Here is a 20,742-nt window from a genome sequence, read left to right as displayed (position 1 = left end):
CAAGAGTTTACACTAAAAATGCCGCATCTGTCAGATCTGGGATCCAAAGAGGAAACAAGGAGCCACACTGCAACCCCAGTTAACCAAAAGCCCTCCTGACTCCGCATGCCAGGCAGCACGTAAGAGCTGACCACGAGGGTGTGAAAACAGCCACGAGCCCGGCGAGAGTCCTGGTTTCCTTAAAACTGAAAGACACATCCACAACACTGTGCCTGAATGGGCTTTATGTTATTGTAACATTCCACTCTCGACCAGAATCTCTCTGTCTAAGTTTAAATGCACAACCAATCGTTTTCAAACACTACATCAAAAAATAGCAATAAAATCCTTGTGTATATATGAATTACTAAGTGTCCTAGAACTTGATATACACACTGAACTTACTACACCGTTGCTCTCTCATCTCATTTCCAGTTTCAATGTTTTTTCTCAAATGAAAATCACTACCCTCACAGATTTGTTTGGAAGATTCTGACCAAAAAATAAAAAAATAAATAAAATAAATAAAAATAAAAATTAAAAAAACGCCCTGTGGTCCGCTTCCATTTGGTCTCTATCCTACTGTCTTAAGCTATCATCTCTGATCCTGCCATCAACATCTTCGGGGAAACATTGTTCCAGTGGAGCAACTGGGGAAACAGAGGTGCACTTACTGTTCCCCGGACAGAAGACGAGCTGGGTCCTTCGTCTTCTTCCCCGTCTGGCTCCTGGTCTTCGTTGTCGGTCCAAGAGGACACGTCCTCTACTGAACTGGTCAGATCAGGCAAACTCTTAGATGTTAATCTCAGGAGGTCCTCGGCAGAGTTTTCCTATGGGGACACAATTAAAGAGTCATGAGTTACCCTACAACACCAAGCAGTTCTGGGTCAAGGTCAAGGAAAACCCAGCAGAGTCAGCTGGGAGTAGTCAAGTGCTCTGAACCCAAAGACCAGATGGGAATGTATGTTCCACATTTCCAGGATGGCGAGGTTACATCACATGTCAGGGCTGTAGACCCAATTTAAACCCAAATCAAATTTTTTTTCCTGAAAAATCTGTGTTTCTTAGATATTTCTACAGGCAATCCAAATTCCCTGAACTTTAGATCCTTTGATACTCTCTCCTGCTTGTGTTCAGGGTAGTTTAAGTGCCCTCATAGGCAGGCCAACATCTTAGAGCTGTGGTCTCTGCCAGCACTCCAAACCACCTCCCTCCATTCTCCCCTCCAACCCACACCTTCCATTCCGGCCATACTGACCTTCCAACACGCCAGGCTCTCCCCTATCCTGCTCCCTTTTCTACCAGCAGCTCCCTCTGCCCAGTGAGCTCAACTTCCCAGCTCAGCCTGAGCACCCTCTCCTGCAAGCCCTCCTGGATCATCTCAGGAGGCATCCCGTTCGCCTTTCCCTTCTTCTCGAATGTCCTTTACTCTTTCTTTCATCACCTCGCATGTACGTCTGACTATACCATCTATCTCTCCTGCTTATCTGAGCGTTCCTCAAACTGAATGCCATTTCTACTCTCCGAAGTGTCTCCAGGCCCAGGACAGAGCTCTAATATCCATGTGTTCCTCCCCCTCATGGCTCATCTCACTAGCATATGTTCATTAGAAAGAGATTAGGCTGTTGATTGAATCATGACGCCAAAGTGGAGACTGATAAGGTCTCTTCAAAGAAAGCAGCCTTTGAATAATTTTTAAAGGTCAACAAAATACATGGAATCAGACTCCATTAAGATTAGACTATAAAGAGGGCTCCACCATAGCCCTTCCTTCCTACGCACAGACAAGGCCACAGGGGTCAGTGGGAGGCAGGTGAGGTCACCGAGGCCACGTGACAATCCCACATGCAGAGGTGGCCCACGTAGCCACTGAGAATTCTCTGGGGAGGCACCACAGCCCAGGAGGCCAGGGACCAGGGCTGCGGCTGATCTGATGCCAGAAAAGAGAGAAATGTGTCCTCCCTTCTCCCACACCAGCCATTTCTACAAGGAAGGAAGCCCGTGGAAAGCTTTGATCACCATATTCCTCGGGTCTTGACAGAAAGGAGAACAAGAGAAGGGGTGTTACAGACTATTCTTGAGTGGGTGCCTGGTGACAGTGATGTTTGTTGCTAGTTTGACGTGTGTCGCACCGTGGAGACACCCTCAGCTCATTCATGTCAGGTCAGTAATTGTGAATACTATATAGTTAGACCTTACCTCAGGGAAGGAAAAAGCTATGAAGCAAAAAGTGAGTTTAGCTCTCTTCTGGGAGGTCAATTCTGTTAGACCATTAATGGAAAAGAGTTTTTAAAAAAGATGAATGTCCCAACTGGTGAGTAAATGGTACAACAGCCACAGGATAGAAGACTCCATGGTCATCAACAATGATGCTACAGAAATGCACTTTCTGATGCGGAAAGATTCTTACTGCATGCTACTTAGCGAAAAAGCAGGTGAGAAACAGTATTATCATTTTAATAATGGCCGTAACAATAAACTGGATGTAGTAATATGTGATAACCATAAAGGCAAACATTTCTCCAAGTGCTTCTTGCAACCAGCTGCAGTGTTTGGGCTCTTTATAGTTCATTTAATCTTCTGGACATTCTGTGAAGTAGTTACAGATTCTCACTGTCCAGGTGAGGAAACGGAGGTTTAAAAAAATGCAACAACTTGTTCAAGACACACAGCTTTAAAAAAAAAAAAAAAGACAACACAGCTTTTAAAGGGCTGTGCTGGCTCCGATGTTCAGAGGACTCTGCCTCCAGGGGCACTCTGTCCCCTTGCGTTTGAGTCTGTTAAAAAAACACACCTGGAAGGACAGACCAGGTAATGGATAGAACTATCAGCAGTGTTATGAAAATGTTATCTTCCTTTTCTTCTAGCTTTTCTACATTAGACATAATAAATGCATATTACTTTTTAATAAAAACTGAGAGTGCTCGAGAGAGAGAGAAATCTGTATTGATATGCATATGCTTCCTGGAATATCAAAACACGCTGGGATATTCTGATTTCATTCATTTGACAAAAACTTTCTAAGCTTGTGTGTATAAGCAAACAACATATTTGTATGTAGCACATGAGACAGCCTGTCCCGAAGAAAGTAACAGTTATATTTTCAAAACAATGCCCTAAAGTTTGGTGACAAAGTGACTATTTTCTACAGCAATAATTTACATTTTTATTATTTTTTTTATTCAGCAAATCAAAAGCTCTTTTTTTCCCCCTCCTTCTCTTTGAATGTAAAGACAAAACAAAGACTCTGGATTGCTTGCTCTTGTTGGATAATGAAGAGGCACAGATGCCAAGAGGTGTGGAAAGATGGACTTTTTCTCTCCAAGGTGGATGAGTATCTTGGAGGGTGGAGATTAAGTTTAGGAACAAACAGTGGGCAGCTGCTATAGCAACGTATTGCCTAGCTGTAAACGGAGTCTATGGGAGGAAATGAGAGGTATCACTCCTCCGCGGGCTGGGTCATCTTTAGGCCCTTCAGTACAGATGGCCAAAAGCAATAGATTGAGAGCTGGAACACCCATTCCAGGGCTCCAGATGCCCTACAAGGATCCAGTGAGTGGCCTAAAGTCAAAGCCTCTGGCAGTAACACATTACCTTTCTTTAATGCCATTGGCTCCGTGTCCTTTATATCTTATTTGACTAAGGAGCAGCTTGGTGTACAGGAAGGAGCATGAAACTGAAGTCTTATGGACCCACGATGAAACCTGTTTCTGCCCCCCACTGCTTGTGTGACCTCTGGGTAAATTAACTAACCGCTTAGATTTTAACGTCATCTTTTGAATTAAAAGAACTAATACCTCTCTCATGGGATTTCAAGAATTAAATGAGATCATAGGGAAAAAGCACCTGGCACCCACTGTGTACCTGATACATGTTAGCATCCTTTCTTTGAGTCAGTGAGTGAGACCACAGATCAGGCATCATCCAGGAAACCAGCTTTCAAAACCCCCTTGTATGCTCCTTAATTATGCTTACCCATAAGTGGACTTTTTATTATTTAAATTTAAGTAGTATAATATTACAGTGCAATATTGGTTGCTGGAGTGGAATGCAGTGATTCATCACTAACACAAAACACCCAGTGCTCATCACAACAAGTGCCCTCCTTAATGTCCATCACCCATCTAACCCATCCCCCACCCACCTCCCTCAGTCAACCCTCAGTTTGTTCTCTACTGTTGAGTATTTTATGGCTTGTTTCCTCTCTCCTTTTTTTCTTTTCCTCTTTCCCATATGTTCATCTATTTTCTTTCTTAAATTCCACATATGAATGAGATCATATGGTATTTGTCTTCCTCTGACTGACTTTTTTCACCTAGCATAATACATTCTAGCTCTATCCATGTTGTTGCAAATGGCAAGATTTCATTCTTTTTGATGGCTGAGTAATATTCCCGTGTGTGTGTGTGTGTATACACACACCACATTTTCTTTATCTATTCATCAGTTGATGGACATTTGGGCTCTCTCCTTGGTTTAGCTATTGTTGAAAATGCTGCTATAAACATTGGGGTGCATGTAACCCTTCGAACAGTATTTTTGTATCCTTTGGGTAAATACCTAGTAGGACAATTGCTGGATTGTAGGTTAGTTCTATTTTTAACATTTTGAGGAGCCTCCATATTTTTCTCCAGTGTGGCTACACCAGTTTGCGTTCCCACCAAGAGTATAAGAAAAGTTTCCCTTTCTCTGCATCCTTGCCAACATCTGTTGTTTCCTGTGTTGTTAATTTTAGCCATCCTGACAGGTGTGAGGTGGTATCTCATTGTGGTTTTGACTTGTATTTCCCCGATGATGAGTGATGTTGAGCATCTTTTCATTTGTCTGTTAGCTATCTGGATGTCTTCTTTGGAAAAGTGTCTATTCATGTCTTCTGCCCATTTCTTAACTGGGTTGTTTCTTTTTTTTGGGTGTTGAATTTGAGAAGTTCTTTGTAGATTTTGGACACTAAACCTTTATCAGATATGTCATTTGCAAATATCTTCTCCAATTCTGTAGGCTACCTTTTAGTTTTGTTGTTTCCTTTGCTGTACAGAAGAGTTTTATCTCGATGAAATTCCAATAGTTCATTTTGCTTTTGTTTTCCTTGCCTGTGGTGTCGTGTCTAGAAAGAAGTTGCTATGGCTGAGGTAAAAGAGGTTGCTGCCTGTGTTCTCCTCTAGGATTTTGATGGTTTCCTGCCTTACATTAAGGTTTTTCAACCATTTTTGAATTTATTTTTATGTATGGTGTAAGCAAGTGATGAATGGACAGACCTTTCTTGTTTTTATTTTATGATTTCTTTGTGTCCATGTATTTGTGGATAACAGCTTGACCTAGAAAATGTTTTCTCTTCCCCATTTCCTGAACTAGCAGAAGAAAGAAGTCAGCATAGAAATAAAGGTTTGGTGGCCCCATGGTATGCTTATGCAGGAACCCCCACATTCTTGAGCCACAGACTGTGGGGAGGTGGGCTGTGCAAACAAAGCACTCATGTGTGTGAGTGTTTAAGACCTGATGGTGCTTTTCAAACCCCATCACCTTTGGCTGAAAGGGAACTTGCTTGTCCTTCCCTTGCAGCATTTCCCTCTTGTGGAATTCAACAGACTGAGAGGGAACATCCCTGCTCTGCTCTCCTTCCTGTCCCTAGTGAGGAGACACCAGGGCGCCTTGTGGTATCTCTGGGAGGGGAGGAGGGGGCCTGTGATTGGAGACTGTCTCAACCCCTGCCTCCGGGGCCTCAATGCCAACCCTTCCTCCCAAGTCTGTGCCAAGGCTCTGCGTTCTTGTTGGAAGCCTGAGAGTCTGGGTTAAGGGACTGGGGTGAGAGGTGTAAAAGGAGGAAAACAGATTTTCCAAATAGTTCAAAATATTCTAATTATTAAATACTACGAATATAGGCAATACACCTTGTAATCTAAGAGGGAAAATACAGAAAAACCTGTGGATGTTAGGTTCAAAAAAATAATAGGAATAATGAGGACAGAATTAGCCCTACTGGCAAGAGCGAATTGCTGCGAAGGGTTGAGGGCTGGGGTGGCTTCCCATCACTGCTTCCATGAGTGAAATGAAGCCCAGTGGCTCCACTGCACTAGCTGCCAAGTCCTGTGGGCGTTTTCCTGTCTTATCAACAGCAGATGGGAGCAGGGAGCAGAAGCAAGAGGGCTCGGGTCCTCTTTCTGGTCACACTGCTGTGGAGGCCTGCAGCCTTTATCCAGGGCGCTAAGGCTGGTGACACCAGGGGACAAAGTGGATGCTGGGGGCCCAGGACATCGGCATTGTTTTAACACACTCCAGGGATGGGGGCACAAGAAGCACCAGCCTGAGCCCTTGGGACAAAGAGGGGACAGCCAGAGGGAGGGGACGGACATGCTGTGCATCAAAGCCAGGGTCCTGGTGCTGCAGACAGCATCTAGGCCTCTGTGAGATGCAAGCCAGCCACAGGAGCTCGGCCTCACTGTCTCATCCGGAAACTGAGGAGAAAGGGGGAAAGGGTGGCTGCACAAACAGGATTCATAGGGCTTCCTGCAGGGCCAACACTCTGAGGCCACGAGTCAGAACCAGGGCCTGTCGCCTGCCGTGGCTAACCCTGAACCTTTCTTCTTTCGGGACCTGGGAGAGGGGGCTCCACACCTCTCCTTCCTCCCTGCCTTCCAGTGGACACCCATGTCTCCTCTTCGGTTTCTCCCTGGGAGAGGTGCTACTCTCTCTACCTTGTCCTTCTGTCCACCCTACCATTCCTCCCCCTTCCTTAGTCCTGTTGCTGCTTTTCCATCAACTAAATATTTCAGATAAAGGCCACCCTCGTGGGCTTGCCCTGTAGAATCACGGCCATTTATTTATTTTTTATTTATTTATTTATTTTTAAAGATTTTATTTATTTATTTGACAGAGAGAGAGATAGCTCGAGCAGGAACACAAGCAGGGGGAGTGGGAGAGGGAGAGGCAGGCTTCCCGCTGAGCAGGGAGCCCGATGCGGGACTCGATCCCAGGACCCCAGGATCATGACCTGAGCCGAAGGCAGACGCTTAACGACTGAGCCACCCAGGCGCCCCGAATCACGGCCATTTAAATGGCCCCAGTAAACATGCAAGTGTGTGTGTATGTATGTGGCACAGGGAGGGCTCAAATCCAAATTTACCACCATCATTAAAAATATTAAAAACAAAAAACAAAAACTACCTACCTTGCTGGCTACTACCAGCTGAACCATTCCAGTGGCGGAGCGGAGAATGGCCACAGCTTCCTCATGGGAGAGCCCCACCAATAAGTGACCATTGATTACCAGCAGCTCATCTCCTAAGGACAGCCTGCCATCCCTGAGGAAATGGAGACGGGAAAAAAATCCCTTGTCAAGATATTCTGGGCTTGAGAAGGGACATTTTCCTGGAGCTGGGGAAGGTCGCAAGAGGGACGGTTAAAATCAGGCTAAGGAAAAAGTAGAGACGGCCAGCGACAGTTTGGGTTGGAATTTTTCCTTTGTTCTGGCTGGGTCTTGATGCCCACTTAGGGAAGCTCCATGATTTCACATGGTCACCTGGTAGCAAGCAAGTTCTTAATTCACCACCATATCCTGCATCAACCTTAATGAAATGCTTCCCATCCAGGGGGAGACAATGATAGAGGAACTGAGACCCCAAGGTTTTTGGAAAGTCGAGTCATTCTGTTTTTAATCCTAATGCCATCCTGTCCTCACAACTGAGTTGTCAGCTGCGTCACTGAGCTAAGCACCCCAAACCTCTCTCTTTCCAGGTGACAAGGCCCTGGCCATATTTCCTCTGTAGCACCTGGGACACTTCACTGCATGTGCATGTGCCCCCCCCCCCCCCCACTCCCAACACACATGCAGCGTTACAGGACCTTGAGGATAAAGTCTCTCAGCACCATTTCCATCCTACAGCCACGCTTCATCAGGAGGATGGAATACAAAAATCAAACAGTCTGACCAGTTTACTGCTATTGCAGGTATCAGACCTGGACTACAAATGTATTCTGTTTCTTTATTTCCTCTAAAGTAAATTACAGCTGACTTAGAGCTTCCTTCCCACTGGTCTGGGGCTGCGTGCCCTAGGGTGGGTCAAGGGCTGGGGTGGCACACTGTGCCAGAGCATTGTGCAGGTGCCTTCAATCATGACGGATCAACAGTCCTGTGGGTTCCACTTGAACCTCCAGTGGTCTGGTCTTCCATTATCCCAAAGGAGCCAGAGGTTTTTCATTGCTATTGCTAAATATGGGATAGGAAATCTGGTGAGGGGGATGGTCCCTAAGCCTAGGGTTCCACCATCCCCTCTGAAGACTTTCCATCAATACCCAAGGACAGACTGTGCCTGTCCCCAATATTCCTAGATTTACCCAACTTTCTCTCCAACATGTCGACTCTTCCCACCTTACCTTCTTTCAGCAAATCAACCAGCTTCTCTTCATCCTTCCCTCCCTCACTGGTTTTTCTCTCAGTCGTCTAGGGCATGCATCATAATCTTCTCCATGAATTTAGGCTTTCACAGAAGACAGGAGGTACCAGAGACTTGTGACAGCCTCTGATTTCTATCCTTCAAAAATCCCTAAATCAGAGAAATGCTAAGAACCCTTCTAGTTGCTTGGACTGGAAAGAGAAGGGGAATAGGAAGCCCACAGAGAACCTCAAGGAGGTGTGTGGGTGGGCCATCGAGAAAGAGAGGGATTCAGGAGTAAAAAAGAACACTAAGTTCTGACCAATGTCCTTGAATTTATTCAAGACCATCCCTACCCCCATCCCTTTTCTTATTTCCCTCTTCAATTCCATTTGTCTCATCTCCTATTATTAACCAGAATGCCCCACATGTGAATTATATACTCCAGAAGCAGAGAGAGACATGCACACAACTCCAGGCTAAGGGGGAAGAGAAAATGGCGAAACCTACTAGAAACAGCTCACATAGAAAACAGACAAGAACAGTTCTATATAAGTTTATCTCTGGGCACAGGAATTTCCTAATTGCCAACTTTCCAAAGACATGCTAGAACCTAAGACCTAGGATTAATGGGGAAATGGCTATCTGATGGGAGTTCCTCAAAGCATACCTCATGTGGGAAATTTAGTGATGCTCTTCTGGATAAAAACTAAGGTCTTAATCCTTCCATAATGACTACTGCCCAGATAACTGACAAGTGCAGTTATTCTTATCTCTAGTTGTTAGCATCTTACTCTGAGTCATGAGACTAGAATAGGGACATGACACATGATAGTTTCTACCCTTGTCCTCTCCTTAGTCTTCCGATCTTTACCTCCGACTCCTTCAACTCCACTTCATGAGATAGAGTTTTCAAAGCCCTCTCGGTCTAGGGCAGGCCACACCACTCTGGTTTGCCTATCCCCCTTATAACCGGGTACCTGGACTGAACACCAAATTCCCAACTAGATTTACCTCCCTCATCCGTGAAACTCTACCTTTATACACCTACTGTACACATGTGGGCACATAACACGTGCACACACCCCAGCGTGCCTTGTCAATAGTAGACGCCCTATATACATGGAAGCAATCAGCTAGCAAAGCAAAAGCATGCTGTCTATTTTGGTATAGTTACATCCTTGTAACTCCAAATGGATTTCTTTGTACATGCTCTGCCTAAGCGCTGTCCTTCTTCCTACTTAAGACAATAGTTCAGATTAAAAAACAAGTTTTGAAGTATGAATTGTTCAGGCCACAAGGAGAAAAATTCCCATTTCCTTTTTTCCCCTTGGCATTTACATGACACACGTATGTAAGTATGTGTTGAAACCTGACAGAACTGACACAGCACATGAACTGTGGTCGCATTTAAAATCAATTGCTTTCCCAAGTCATTAGCCACAATCTTATGGGGGTTAAGATGTCAGGAATGTGGCATTCTGTTGCATAGCATAGTCTCAATAGGTAACCACATGTTACCAGTATCCTAAAAGTTAGGATAAGTAACAATCACTTGAAACTCAAAACAGACTAGAAAGAAATCTGATCTCTTCTGATTCGGAGGAGCCTGTACCATCTCCAGCAATTAGCCACTTCCTGTGCCCAGAGGTGTGTTTAATTGAAACTGCTCATGTCTGATTTTCTCCTATGCTCCAGCATCATCTTTATGAACTGCAATTACCAGGGCTTTGACCAAATGGAAGAGTCCTACACCCGGAGGAAGGGAAGGGAGAGGATAAGGAGGCAGAGAAGAAGGGAGAGTTATCTAGTCACCTGTGAGCGGCACCTCCTTCCTTCACTTGAGTGACAACGATAGCGTGAGGTGAGCGCTTTGATCCTCGGCCTCCACTAACCTGAATTCCCAGCCCATCCGATTCTTTAAGCAGCTCCATCTTCCATATCCGGCCAACTTCCTCCTTGGAAGAAAAAGTGAGCACACTATGAAGTATATGGACAGACACATGGCATTGACCCAGGAGAGTGGAGCTGTTAGGTCAAGCCAAATAGTCATCAGTTGTCAACAGGTATTGTAGATGACCACAGAAAGAAAAAGCTCTGTGTGCTGGATCAGACTCTCTAGCTGCCTGTCTAATAGAACGTTCTATGATGATGGAAATGTTCTATATTTGTACAATCCAACATGGAGCCACTAGCCACAGGTGGCTATTGAGTGCTTGAAAGGTGGGTAGTGGCAACTGAGATGATAAATGTTTTATTTCATTTAGTTTTAATTAAATTAAATAGCTACCTGTGGCAAGTGGCTATAATATTGGACAGCAAGGGTGATTATCCAATTTCCTGACCAGGATTCTGTTAAGGAAAACTTCTTCTGCCTGAAACCTGGATACCACTGTGTGTATAAACACTGGCTGTGTCTGGGTTCCATTTATTTACACACAGCTACTAATTAATAAAGGAAGATGAAAGGAAGGCAAAGATAGGTCTTGGTGCCAGGAGACTTCAACTAATTTGAGCCCAGTTCTGACACTTAGTACTTATGAAAGTCCTTATGCCTAAAACCCTCAGTTTCCTTGCCTCTAAAGTGGGGATAATTATTAATACTTTCAGATTTGTCATTAGGATTAAATGAGATATTTACGGAAGCAGCAGTGCTTCTGGCACCTAGTAGAGACATAATCAATGTTGACTGGTAACCTTATATTATTTATATATGCACATGTATATGGTAGAACCATCATATTGTAATATACCCAGTGGTACTGTAACAGTGCTGCATGGGGACAAATGGCAGCTACGGTTGTGGTGAGCATAGCATAATGTGTAGTTGTACAATCATGATGTTGTACCCCTGAAACAGATGTAACATTGTGTGTCAACTATACGTCATTAAAAAAAACCCTATCATGTTGAATTGAATCTCAAACTTCCTAAGAACATAAAAATGAGATCTCTGGTGGGAGAAACCAAAACAGGAAATTAATGGATGAATTTGTTATTGGCTTCTATAGACATTGGTCTGTACACTCTTTAAATACATTAAAACATGCTTCAACTCTTATAAAAATCTATTCTTTAAAAAAACTAATCATGTCTCTAAGTCCTCTGGACTAATGGTAGCTTTTCTTCTTTGGTTAATTCTCCGTTTGACTCCCTATTTTATGCCTGATGCAAAATGTTTGAGTTCCTTCAGATACTTGGGTGTTCAGAGAAATGAAAGCAAAACCTTCCAAGGTGATTTACTTTGGGGGTCTTACGTTAGGCTCACTCCTGTAAGTTCTTTTTATCTCTAGGTCTATGGGTATGCATTCCTTAACATATAAAACAAAAGCCATGTCCTTTCCTCATCCATCATGAAGGTCTAATAGAACCATTAAGGTCCAATATGGACAAAGCCATCCTCCTCCTAGAAATAGGCAACCTTCCCATTTAAGCTGCTTGCAAAAGAGGAAGAATGTGAAGTATTCAGAAAATCTGAAATACATACTGTCAGAAACTAAAACGAAACTTTATGCAATAGTAAAAAAACCAGATGTTAAACAGTCACTGATGTGCAGCAGTAAGAATGTCTGGGGAAATTATTAACAGACAGAGACCTGTTGGATCCTATACTTTCTCGAGTCAGCACTGCTCAGCGGGGCTCCATTGCTCTGGCAACACACAGTGGTGCCAACGGTCTCCTCCATCTGCTGACCACAGACAAACGATGCCTGTCTGGCCAAATGTAACTTCAGAAGTCACTGGCTTACCGCAGTAGTTCATGAACTTGTCAACAATCCCTATATCATCCAATCATTTCACTTTGGACTCCATGGTTTTTGGTTTGTTGCCTCTGACCTCTGGAACACCTTTATCTCTTCTCCATTCAGAAATAACCTCCTGGCCTTCAAAGTCTCTCACAGCTGCACTATTTCCTAAAAGCCATCCTTGAGAGTCATTGCTACTGACAAGATGGCAACTTTTTTTTTTTTTAAAGATTTTATTTATTTATTTGAGAGAGAGAGAATGAGAGACAGAGAGCATGAGAGGGAAGAGGGTCAGAGGGAGAAGCAGACTCCCCGCTGAGCAGGGAGCCCGATGCGGGACTCGATCCCGGGACTTCAGGATCATGACCTGAGCCGAAGGCAGTCGCTCAACCAACTGAGCCACCCAGGCGCCCCAAGATGGCAACTTTCGACACATGAGGCCCTATGGCCTAGTGGATAGCCCCAAAGGGAACAAATTCAGGGATGTGCTGATTAGCTGTTGTCCCGGCTTGCTCCTATGGGCCTACCCTATGGCTGCCTCCCTGGGCCTAACAAAGTAGCTGAGAAACTTGAGCATAATGGTGGCTTGACTTGTTTTTTCCATGGAAGATATGCCGTGGCTACTAGGGTCTTGACGGTATGGGACAGTGCTCCTCCCTCTCCCAGTACAGAAGAGCTGTGAAGTCCTTTCCCCAAAGCAACAGGGACCATTATTAGAGTCCAGAACTAAGAAAATCCATTTGGCTTTAGCCCAAATTAGTAGAAACCTATTCATCCCATTACTAGCTGCATCATCATTTCCCCCCATCCTACCATCTTTTTGTTAAACAGAACATGTTACGTACGGTTCATAGAGGGTATGACAATACTAGATATACAGTCCTTTCTCATTTTTAAATGCTTTTAGAAATAGAACTTGTGGCAAGAAACATGCAAAACTATGATCATGGAGAAAGAATAATGACCTAATGTATATACTCTTGACAAAAGAGCTAAAGACAATTTTCATTAAGAGCACTCACATGCCCCCTTTATACCCTTGCCTAATACACACACAAATAGTTAAATGCAAAATAAAACACATTATCTAATAAAAACAGCTTCAGAGGGCAGGGATGACCAATCTGTAATACAGCCCCCAACTATGCTAGTCAAGAAGCAGATCTTCTTTTTCACTTTTATCCAATAACATGAGTTTTTTCCTCCATAATTGAAAGTAGGAACTATAAGGGGGGAGTTCAAAGAAGTCCATGCAAGTTTCCCAGCTCTGGAATTTCTTGATTATCTAATGAGGAGTTCAGAGGTACACAAAGGAAGGCACAAACAGGAAGAAAGAGGCAGATGTTATCAGTCTCAATTGTCCAACTGTCAGTATTAAATCTAGCTGCCCACAGCTAAAAGCAGTGTTCAGTTACAAATAAAATCAGCGTCTGAAGTTTATGAGGCTAAAGCTGGCACTGGCAGAAAATCAACAGGCCAACTTAAATATAATAATATTAAGTATATTTCCAACTGCCTCCTTACAATTCCACTTGGGTATCTAATACACACTTCAGTATGGTCAAAACAGGACTCTGCCTCCCTCTCACTCCTGGCTTTCTCACCTCCATGGGAAGAGCACCATCATATACTCAAGCTAAAGAGGATATGCAAACTAAAAGCTCACAAGTTACCTTTAATTCCTCCTTCTATTTCCTATATCCAAACCATAAGCAAGATCTGTAGATTCTACTTGCAAAACACACCCACATCCACCTACTTCCGCTCCTCCCTGCCACCACCACTGTCAAGACCACCAGCATCTCTAGCTTGAGTTATCACAATAGCCTCCAATCTGGTCTCCCTTTTTATTTTTTGCTCCCTACAATCTCCTATTCTCCATTACACATCTAGGGGGGACTTTTTTTTCTTTCTTTAAGGTTTATTTATTTATTTTAGAGGGAGAGAGAAGGTAAGCAGGGGCAGAGGGAGAGAGAGAGAAACCTCCAGCAGACTTCCCACTGAGCATGGAGCCTGACATGGGGCTTGATCCCAGGACCCTGATGATCATGATCTGAGCTGAAATCAGGAGTTCACCACTTAAGACTGAGTCACCCAGGGTGAACTTTTAAAAAACATATATCATGATGCACTCAGCTTAAACCTTCCAATAGCTCCCTACTAGACTCAGACTGAGGTCTAAATCTTTGAGGTGGCTTACACAAACCTCTACATCTAGTCCCGCCCATGCTCCCAAATCACCTCCCTGTGCTTTCCCCATCACTCACTGTGCTTCGGTCTCTCTGCCCCTGGAACACTCCATCACTCCTGCCTAGGACAGCTGCATGTGCTGGCTCCTCCCTGGAAATATTCTGCCCCCAGATTTTGTAGGGCTGGCCTTTCCTGACACTCAGGCTTCAGCTCAGACATTGCCTCTTTAATGAGGTCTTCACTGATACCAATTTCAGCTAACTCCCCACCAGGACGCTGCCCAGGCATCTTTCATGTTACTGCTTTATTTAATTTATAGCACCAGTTGTCACCATCTAACATTTAGATTCAGTTATTTGCTTGTTTATTGCTTGTGGCCCCTTATCTGTGATAAGTGCCATGGGACAGAACCGTGTCTCTCATCTATTAGCAGGTTCTCCAGCAACTAGAACAGTGCCTAGCCCATAACAATACTGCATAAATGCCACAGAATTAACAAATATAGGATGTTAATCTTATGTGACATTAAGAGGCTCGCCCAGATGGGAAACCTGTATGTTTGCCAATGTTTAGCATGTGAACACCCAATCCAGTTGTAGAGACAATTGAGTTCTGAAACAGATCCTGTCTAGACAGATGGCTCAAGCCTTTGCTTCCTTTTACATTGGCTTAAAGGGCAATGAGACTCTGTCAGCCTGTGGAGAAAAAGCCAAACCATGCAAAATTGGATGCTATGGACTTTTGTATTAATGTTGTTGAAGTGCTACCCTTTCCTATAAAATGCCAATTACTGTGTGATGCTCACACATGCATCTCTTCACGGATGCAAAAAAAAAAAAAAAAGGATTTATTTACAAAACAGAGGTGGTACATTAAAGGGAGCTATCTCGGCAGCATTTAAATGACCTCATCTTCTGCTGGAACCAAAAATAATATTTCACAATAGCATCTTTTCTCCAAATGTGAGAAGAAACATCATCCAACTAGAATTTTACTGCAGTAAATCGTCTGGCTCTAGTTGCAAACTTAGATCCTGAGACTGTTTGCCTATCCCTTCTTATTTAGAATGATCAGTAAGAAATAAAAAGATATGTGATCAATGTCACAGTTGAAGTTCCTGAGTCATCAGACTAAAATGTTCAGTTTACGGGTGAGGAGATGGAAGCTCAGAGGAAGAACATGGCAGCCTGACGGCCACAGAACGGGGGATGGAAGAACGAGGGCTAGAACCTGGTGTCCCATCTCTCAGGCCTGAAGCTCTTGGGTGCCTTCATTAATAAACACCTACAGAGCACCTGCAGGTGCAAGGCAGTGAGCCAGGACACAAAGACAAGTAAGGTCCTTGCCGTTCAAGTCTACTGGGGACACAACAAGCCACATGGTAATTGGAATATGTGGGATTCATGCATTGATGAAGATGAGAAGGGGGCACTGCAGGAGCCCAAAGAGGAGACGCCTAAAGATGGGGCAGGTGGCAGAAGGGTCACAGAAGCCTCCTAGAGGAGTGTGTCATGGTGTTTCGTCCCCCAGAAACGGAAGAAGCTAAGCTACATGGGGGAGGAGAGGAGAAACAGGATAGCAAGAGCAGCATGTGCAAAGGCTCAGAGGAGATATTGATCCTAGTCCTTTGCAAAAAATTGTGGCTAATTCAGCCCAAACAGGGGAGGAAGAAAGCAGTGAGAGATGAAGGCAGAAAGTTAAGCAGGGATCATACAGTGAAAGGGTTCCTGTGCTTCACCAAGCTAAGGAGCTTGGGTATTACCCTGAAGGTAAAGCGGACCCACCCAAAGGGCTTAAGCTTCAGTGTGTGTGAGGATGCACACACATGCCTGAGGTGCTCTCTTTAGAAAGGTCTCTCTGGTTGCTGTGGAGACACTGGATGACGGGATGACAGTGGACAGTGGGATGGGTAGCAGAATACCAGGACCACCATGTGGGAAATGAAAGCCGTTTGACCCAGATAGAAAGGGAGAGAGACCCCGAAGGGAGCCGGGGTTGACAGGACTTGGTGATCAACTGGACAGTGTGGAAAGAAGAGGGCAGCATTTCAGTTGACTCCAGGATGCCAACTGTCCCAATTTGCTGGGATGAAGGCATTTCCTAGGATGTGGGATTGTCAGCACAAAACCAGGGAAAGTTCTAGACAAAGCAGGTGAGTGACTGCTAGTTGAATCTCAGGTTTCTGGCTTGGGCAACTTTACGGGTGGTGGAACCTGGAATATTGGAGCCAGCTTGGTGATGTGGGAAAGTCATGCGTCAAGTTTTAGGCATGATGTGAAATACCCAAGATGGAGATACACTGTAGGCAGGTGGTAGAAAGGATGGGGTGGGGGGGCTCAGGAGAGAGGTGAAGGAGCAGACATGGACTGAAGAGGGACATTACCACATAGAAGGATAGAAGTTCACCCAGTGACCATGGGGGGAGGACTTACTAGAATAGGACCATCCTCATGCTGTTTCTGCTTGATGCAAACATCAGGGACAACCTAGGAGATGTCCTGGGTGTGACTCTCCTTCTCAGTTTCCTTTTCCTGCATATTCAGACCTGGGGCAGCCTTCCTGAGGTCTCTGCAGACCACCTGCACTGAACGACTCAGACTTCCTGAGGTCTCTGCTGAGGGAAGAGGTCTGATACTGTACAGGCGAATTACACGTGTTAGGGTGAGACCACAAATGGACCCATAGACACATACACCAGCTATAAATCAATTCACCTGGCTGGCAAATGGTAGGATTCTTTTTTTCACTATTATGTGACTAAGTTGTATTTATTTTTTACCACGCTGCATTACAAAAATACACATCTGTAATAAACAGACTTGCAAGAACTTTCCCCTTGGATGAGTAATGGTCTTCACTAGACAGGGAGTAAGGAACTCTGACTTCAGTTCTAAAATTGCCTATCTGTGTCCTAGGAGATTATGTTTTAGACAATGGGACCAACTTTTGTAGTTTCAAAGATTAATCTGGTTGCATATGTATTATTATGTGTTGATATTTTATAGAAACATATGGCTTTTTAAAAAGAAGATATTTATTAGAGGAAATATGTTTCCTATAGTTCTGTTAAAGGGAAAGAGGATAGGAAAACAAAGACTGAAGATTTATTTTCATGTAACAAATAACAGTCTATGAAAAAGAAGCATCCGACAAATAAAAATGGTCTGAATGACTATAAGCCTTTTCTGTAATTTATTAAGTCTTTGTAGATATATTAAATCATTAATAAAGCAGAAATGGAACAATGTTTACATGTTTAATCTCCCATTATTCAAATGCAATGGAATTTTTTTCCCTGAGGGCTTAAGAGGTAAATACCTAATTTTTGTTTTTCTGGAAATTCCATTTTAGCATGACCTTGGGCTCATCCTGGAGTAAAAATAAAAATCTGCTTAGCCCAAGAACCTACAGGACTTTCTGTGATGGTCTACTGGTCCCAATGTGGGGGGCCACCTGGATGCAGGGGAAGCTGTGACGACCTACTTCTCGCCAACTCTATCAATCCTGGGTAAATGCATCAAACAATGATGCTTCTGGGGCAGAAAAGGGTGTTAAAATATATTCGTGCCTGAGAGGGTCTGTGGCCTATGCTGACTTTCTAAGATGGAAAGTATAACCCAGGGTCAATACTCGCTCTCCAGATTATGGCCAGTTGTGAAGAATGCAAATTCCAGATGGCAGGTCTCTCCTTTTTATAGGCATGTGGCTTTAAAAAAATGTCCCAAAGGCAAAAGAGCTAGTTTTTTTTTTTTTTTTTAAATCACCGTTTCATTTATATCTTCTTGGACATTTGACCTTGAGTGCAAAAACCAGGCAAAGAAACTCTGATATGTGTAGTCTTCAGATAGTCTAATCCAGAAATTCAATTTTACATTATTGACTTCAGTTAAGATGAGCAGAGAATAGTAGCCTCTTAAATGTTTTTTTTTTCTTTTAAAGTCATTTCCAAATTATTTCCACTATGTCCTAGGTCAAATGAAAGCCTGTTTGTTTGGACTGTATATGAGATTCAATCTCTTTTGGTAACTTAAACCTTCAAAATGATTAAGAGAACCAACACTTCCTAATTTATTCACTCTAGGCTTTCTGTGCATTCATAATTTAATCATTAGGAGAACAAGTCATATCCAAGTAGAGTATTACCAATAAGAAACACATTATAATCTTTTTATTGCCCTTAATTCTTTTTTGAGGGGGACCATAAAGTTTGTAGAAAATCATTGATAGAGACATTACTTTTTTCTTCTTCATTTACACCTTCCATCTACAAATCATGCCTCTCTGGGTAAAGCTTTATGAAGATCACTGAGATCCTCAGATGAAGGAACATGGTCCCCTGAGAGAGGGGTTATTTTAATTCCTCTCCTCCCATTATATAGATTAGCTATGATTGCAGAAATATGCATGAAATAGACTTACTAGAAATTCTATTCACTGCCAGGGTACCATTTCAGCAGCCTGCAAAGCTGAACTTGATACTTCTTCTGTGCCCATTTTCTATCTTTCCAACTTGCTCTTTTATCCCGAAAGGGTGTCTCCTGGAGGGACTCAGGAAACCAATCAGAAACCACGTAGTAAGTTACTGCTTCATTAGGAACCCACAAGAGTATCTGCCAAGAGGATTCTTGGAAGGAACATGCTTACCCGAAAGAAATATCACTTCAAGAGAGAATGTTGGTTATAATGAAGGAGATGATTTGAGGCTAGAAGTGTACCCATTACCATTCAGAGTATACCACATCTGCTTTGCCTTTAGGGAAGACCAACCCTGACCATCACAGCTGGATATCACAGTATCAGAGATTTCTGTGAAATTTCCAACCTTTACTGGAATTCAGCAATTTAATAATATAAACCCATAAAAATGTCACTGGTTTTGAAGTGTTAAAAAGAAAAGCAGATGCTTCTCTGCGTGGTGAATATCCTTCCTGTGTAATACTGAGGCTTGAATGTTCATGCTCTCAGCTGCCACCAGGAATTCTTGGCCTTGCTGTGGCAATTCCGCTGGGGATGGTAGTGATAAATAACGATGCAGTTCAAGTACTTTATCTGGGCCTCATATGACTCAAATTATACCACAGAAGGCTTGAATTTTCCACTTAGGATCACTCAACTAGCTCTTTATTTAAGTAGGATAAAATGACTTGGATTTTTTTTTTGTTATTGTTATGTCCTCTGACCATTTATCATAATAAATGTGTTGGCTTCCAAATACAAGGCCATCTTAGATATATTTCCTAAGCCGTAAAAGCAACTTCGAAAGTATTTCTTTTAAAATTCAGGTTCTATAATCAAACCAAAGCTTACCCGTGCCAGGCAGTCACTTGATTGGAAGTCTGTCTTCCCAGATTTTGAGAAGCGGCGTTTGTCATTGCTTGTGGGTAGAGAAGCATCTGTCTTTGGAATGCTATGCTCTGTCCCTCTGTCTGCTTCTGAACTGTCTAGATGGGATCTGGCCAGCTCCTTGAGAGATTCTGAGCCATTTTCTAGCTCAAAAGCATGACCATTTCCAAGTTCAGGGTCTGGGCCATTGTCCAGCTCAGAGATGGGGTCATTGTCAAACTCACAGCCAGGGCTGCTCTTGGGTTCTTCAGTGGCCTTCTGGGTAGAAGGCCTGGAAATGACCCCAAACTTTCTTGCTCGTTTCCCCTTTTTCACAGTTTGGTCACCCAGCTCCAAGGAAGGTGTCTCTCCTGGTTCAGAGCTGTTGCTACTGTTGCCATTATAAGGAGAATGGACTTTGTGCTTGAAGCGGCGCAGCATGATCAGGTAGATAAAGCCGCCATTCCAGCACTGCTCAGCCAGGTAACTGCAACAAACACAGAGGTGCCGGTTAGAGCCCTCAAAACATCCTTCTTGACCAGTGCATCGGGCTGACACATTCAGCAGCCCACACAGGACCCGTGTGATTAACACCCTGCCCAAGCAATTGAGGTACTAAGCTTCCTAAAGAGACTCAATACTCCATTCTTTTAATCTACATAATTGCTGCTGATGAAAATAACCCCCAAATAAGCCAAAACCCCCAGGAACTAGAAATTACTAATGAAAATACCCTAGGGTAAGTAGTTAGAAATGGGTTTTTCTATTCACAGAGCCAATCCTAATATATGATTAAAAAAACAATAATTCTCCCTTTCCTCAACAATTTCTTACATCAGAATCATGCTAGCCTCCCATTCACATAGTTTTAAAATTAAGAAAAAAGGGCGCCTGGGTGGCTCAGTTGGTTAAGCGACTGCCTTCAGCTCAGGTCATGATCCTGGAGTCCCGGGATCGAGTCCCGCATCGGGCTCCCTGCTCGGCGGGGAGTCTGCTTCTCCCTCTGACCCTCCTCCTTCTCATGCTCTCTGTCTCTCATTCTCTCTGTCTCAAATAAATAAATAAAATCTTAAAAAAAAAAAATTAAGAGAAAAAATTTTAAGTGAACTATGCCCAGTGTGGGGCTTGAACTCATG

At 43.5% G+C, this 20,742-nt stretch overlaps 1 protein-coding gene across 10 annotated transcripts in view; it reads right to left on the bottom strand.

Moving 5' to 3' along the window:
* Positions 1 to 20,742, bottom strand: part of PDZD2 (PDZ domain containing 2) — a 218,570-nt gene that overhangs the window by 71,532 nt on the left and 126,296 nt on the right. For 6 of the 10 annotated variants that reach the window (XM_034998734.1, XM_034998737.1, XM_034998739.1 and 3 more), the window contains exons 2-5: positions 19,592 to 20,093; positions 10,164 to 10,306; positions 7,145 to 7,277; positions 654 to 809 (exon numbers count right to left, since the gene is read on the bottom strand). In XM_034998734.1, the coding sequence (XP_034854625.1) occupies positions 654 to 809; positions 7,145 to 7,277; positions 10,164 to 10,306; positions 19,592 to 20,093 (934 nt within the window). The other 4 variants (XM_034998743.1, XM_034998744.1, XM_034998735.1 and 1 more) reach the window with 4 other exon arrangements.

Source organism: Mirounga leonina, unplaced genomic scaffold (assembly GCF_011800145.1).
Source record: "Mirounga leonina isolate KUSES-001 unplaced genomic scaffold, KU_Mleo_1.0 Mir_95, whole genome shotgun sequence".
Taxonomy (NCBI): domain Eukaryota; kingdom Metazoa; phylum Chordata; class Mammalia; order Carnivora; family Phocidae; genus Mirounga; species Mirounga leonina.
This window is presented reverse-complemented; position numbering and strand designations above follow the sequence as displayed.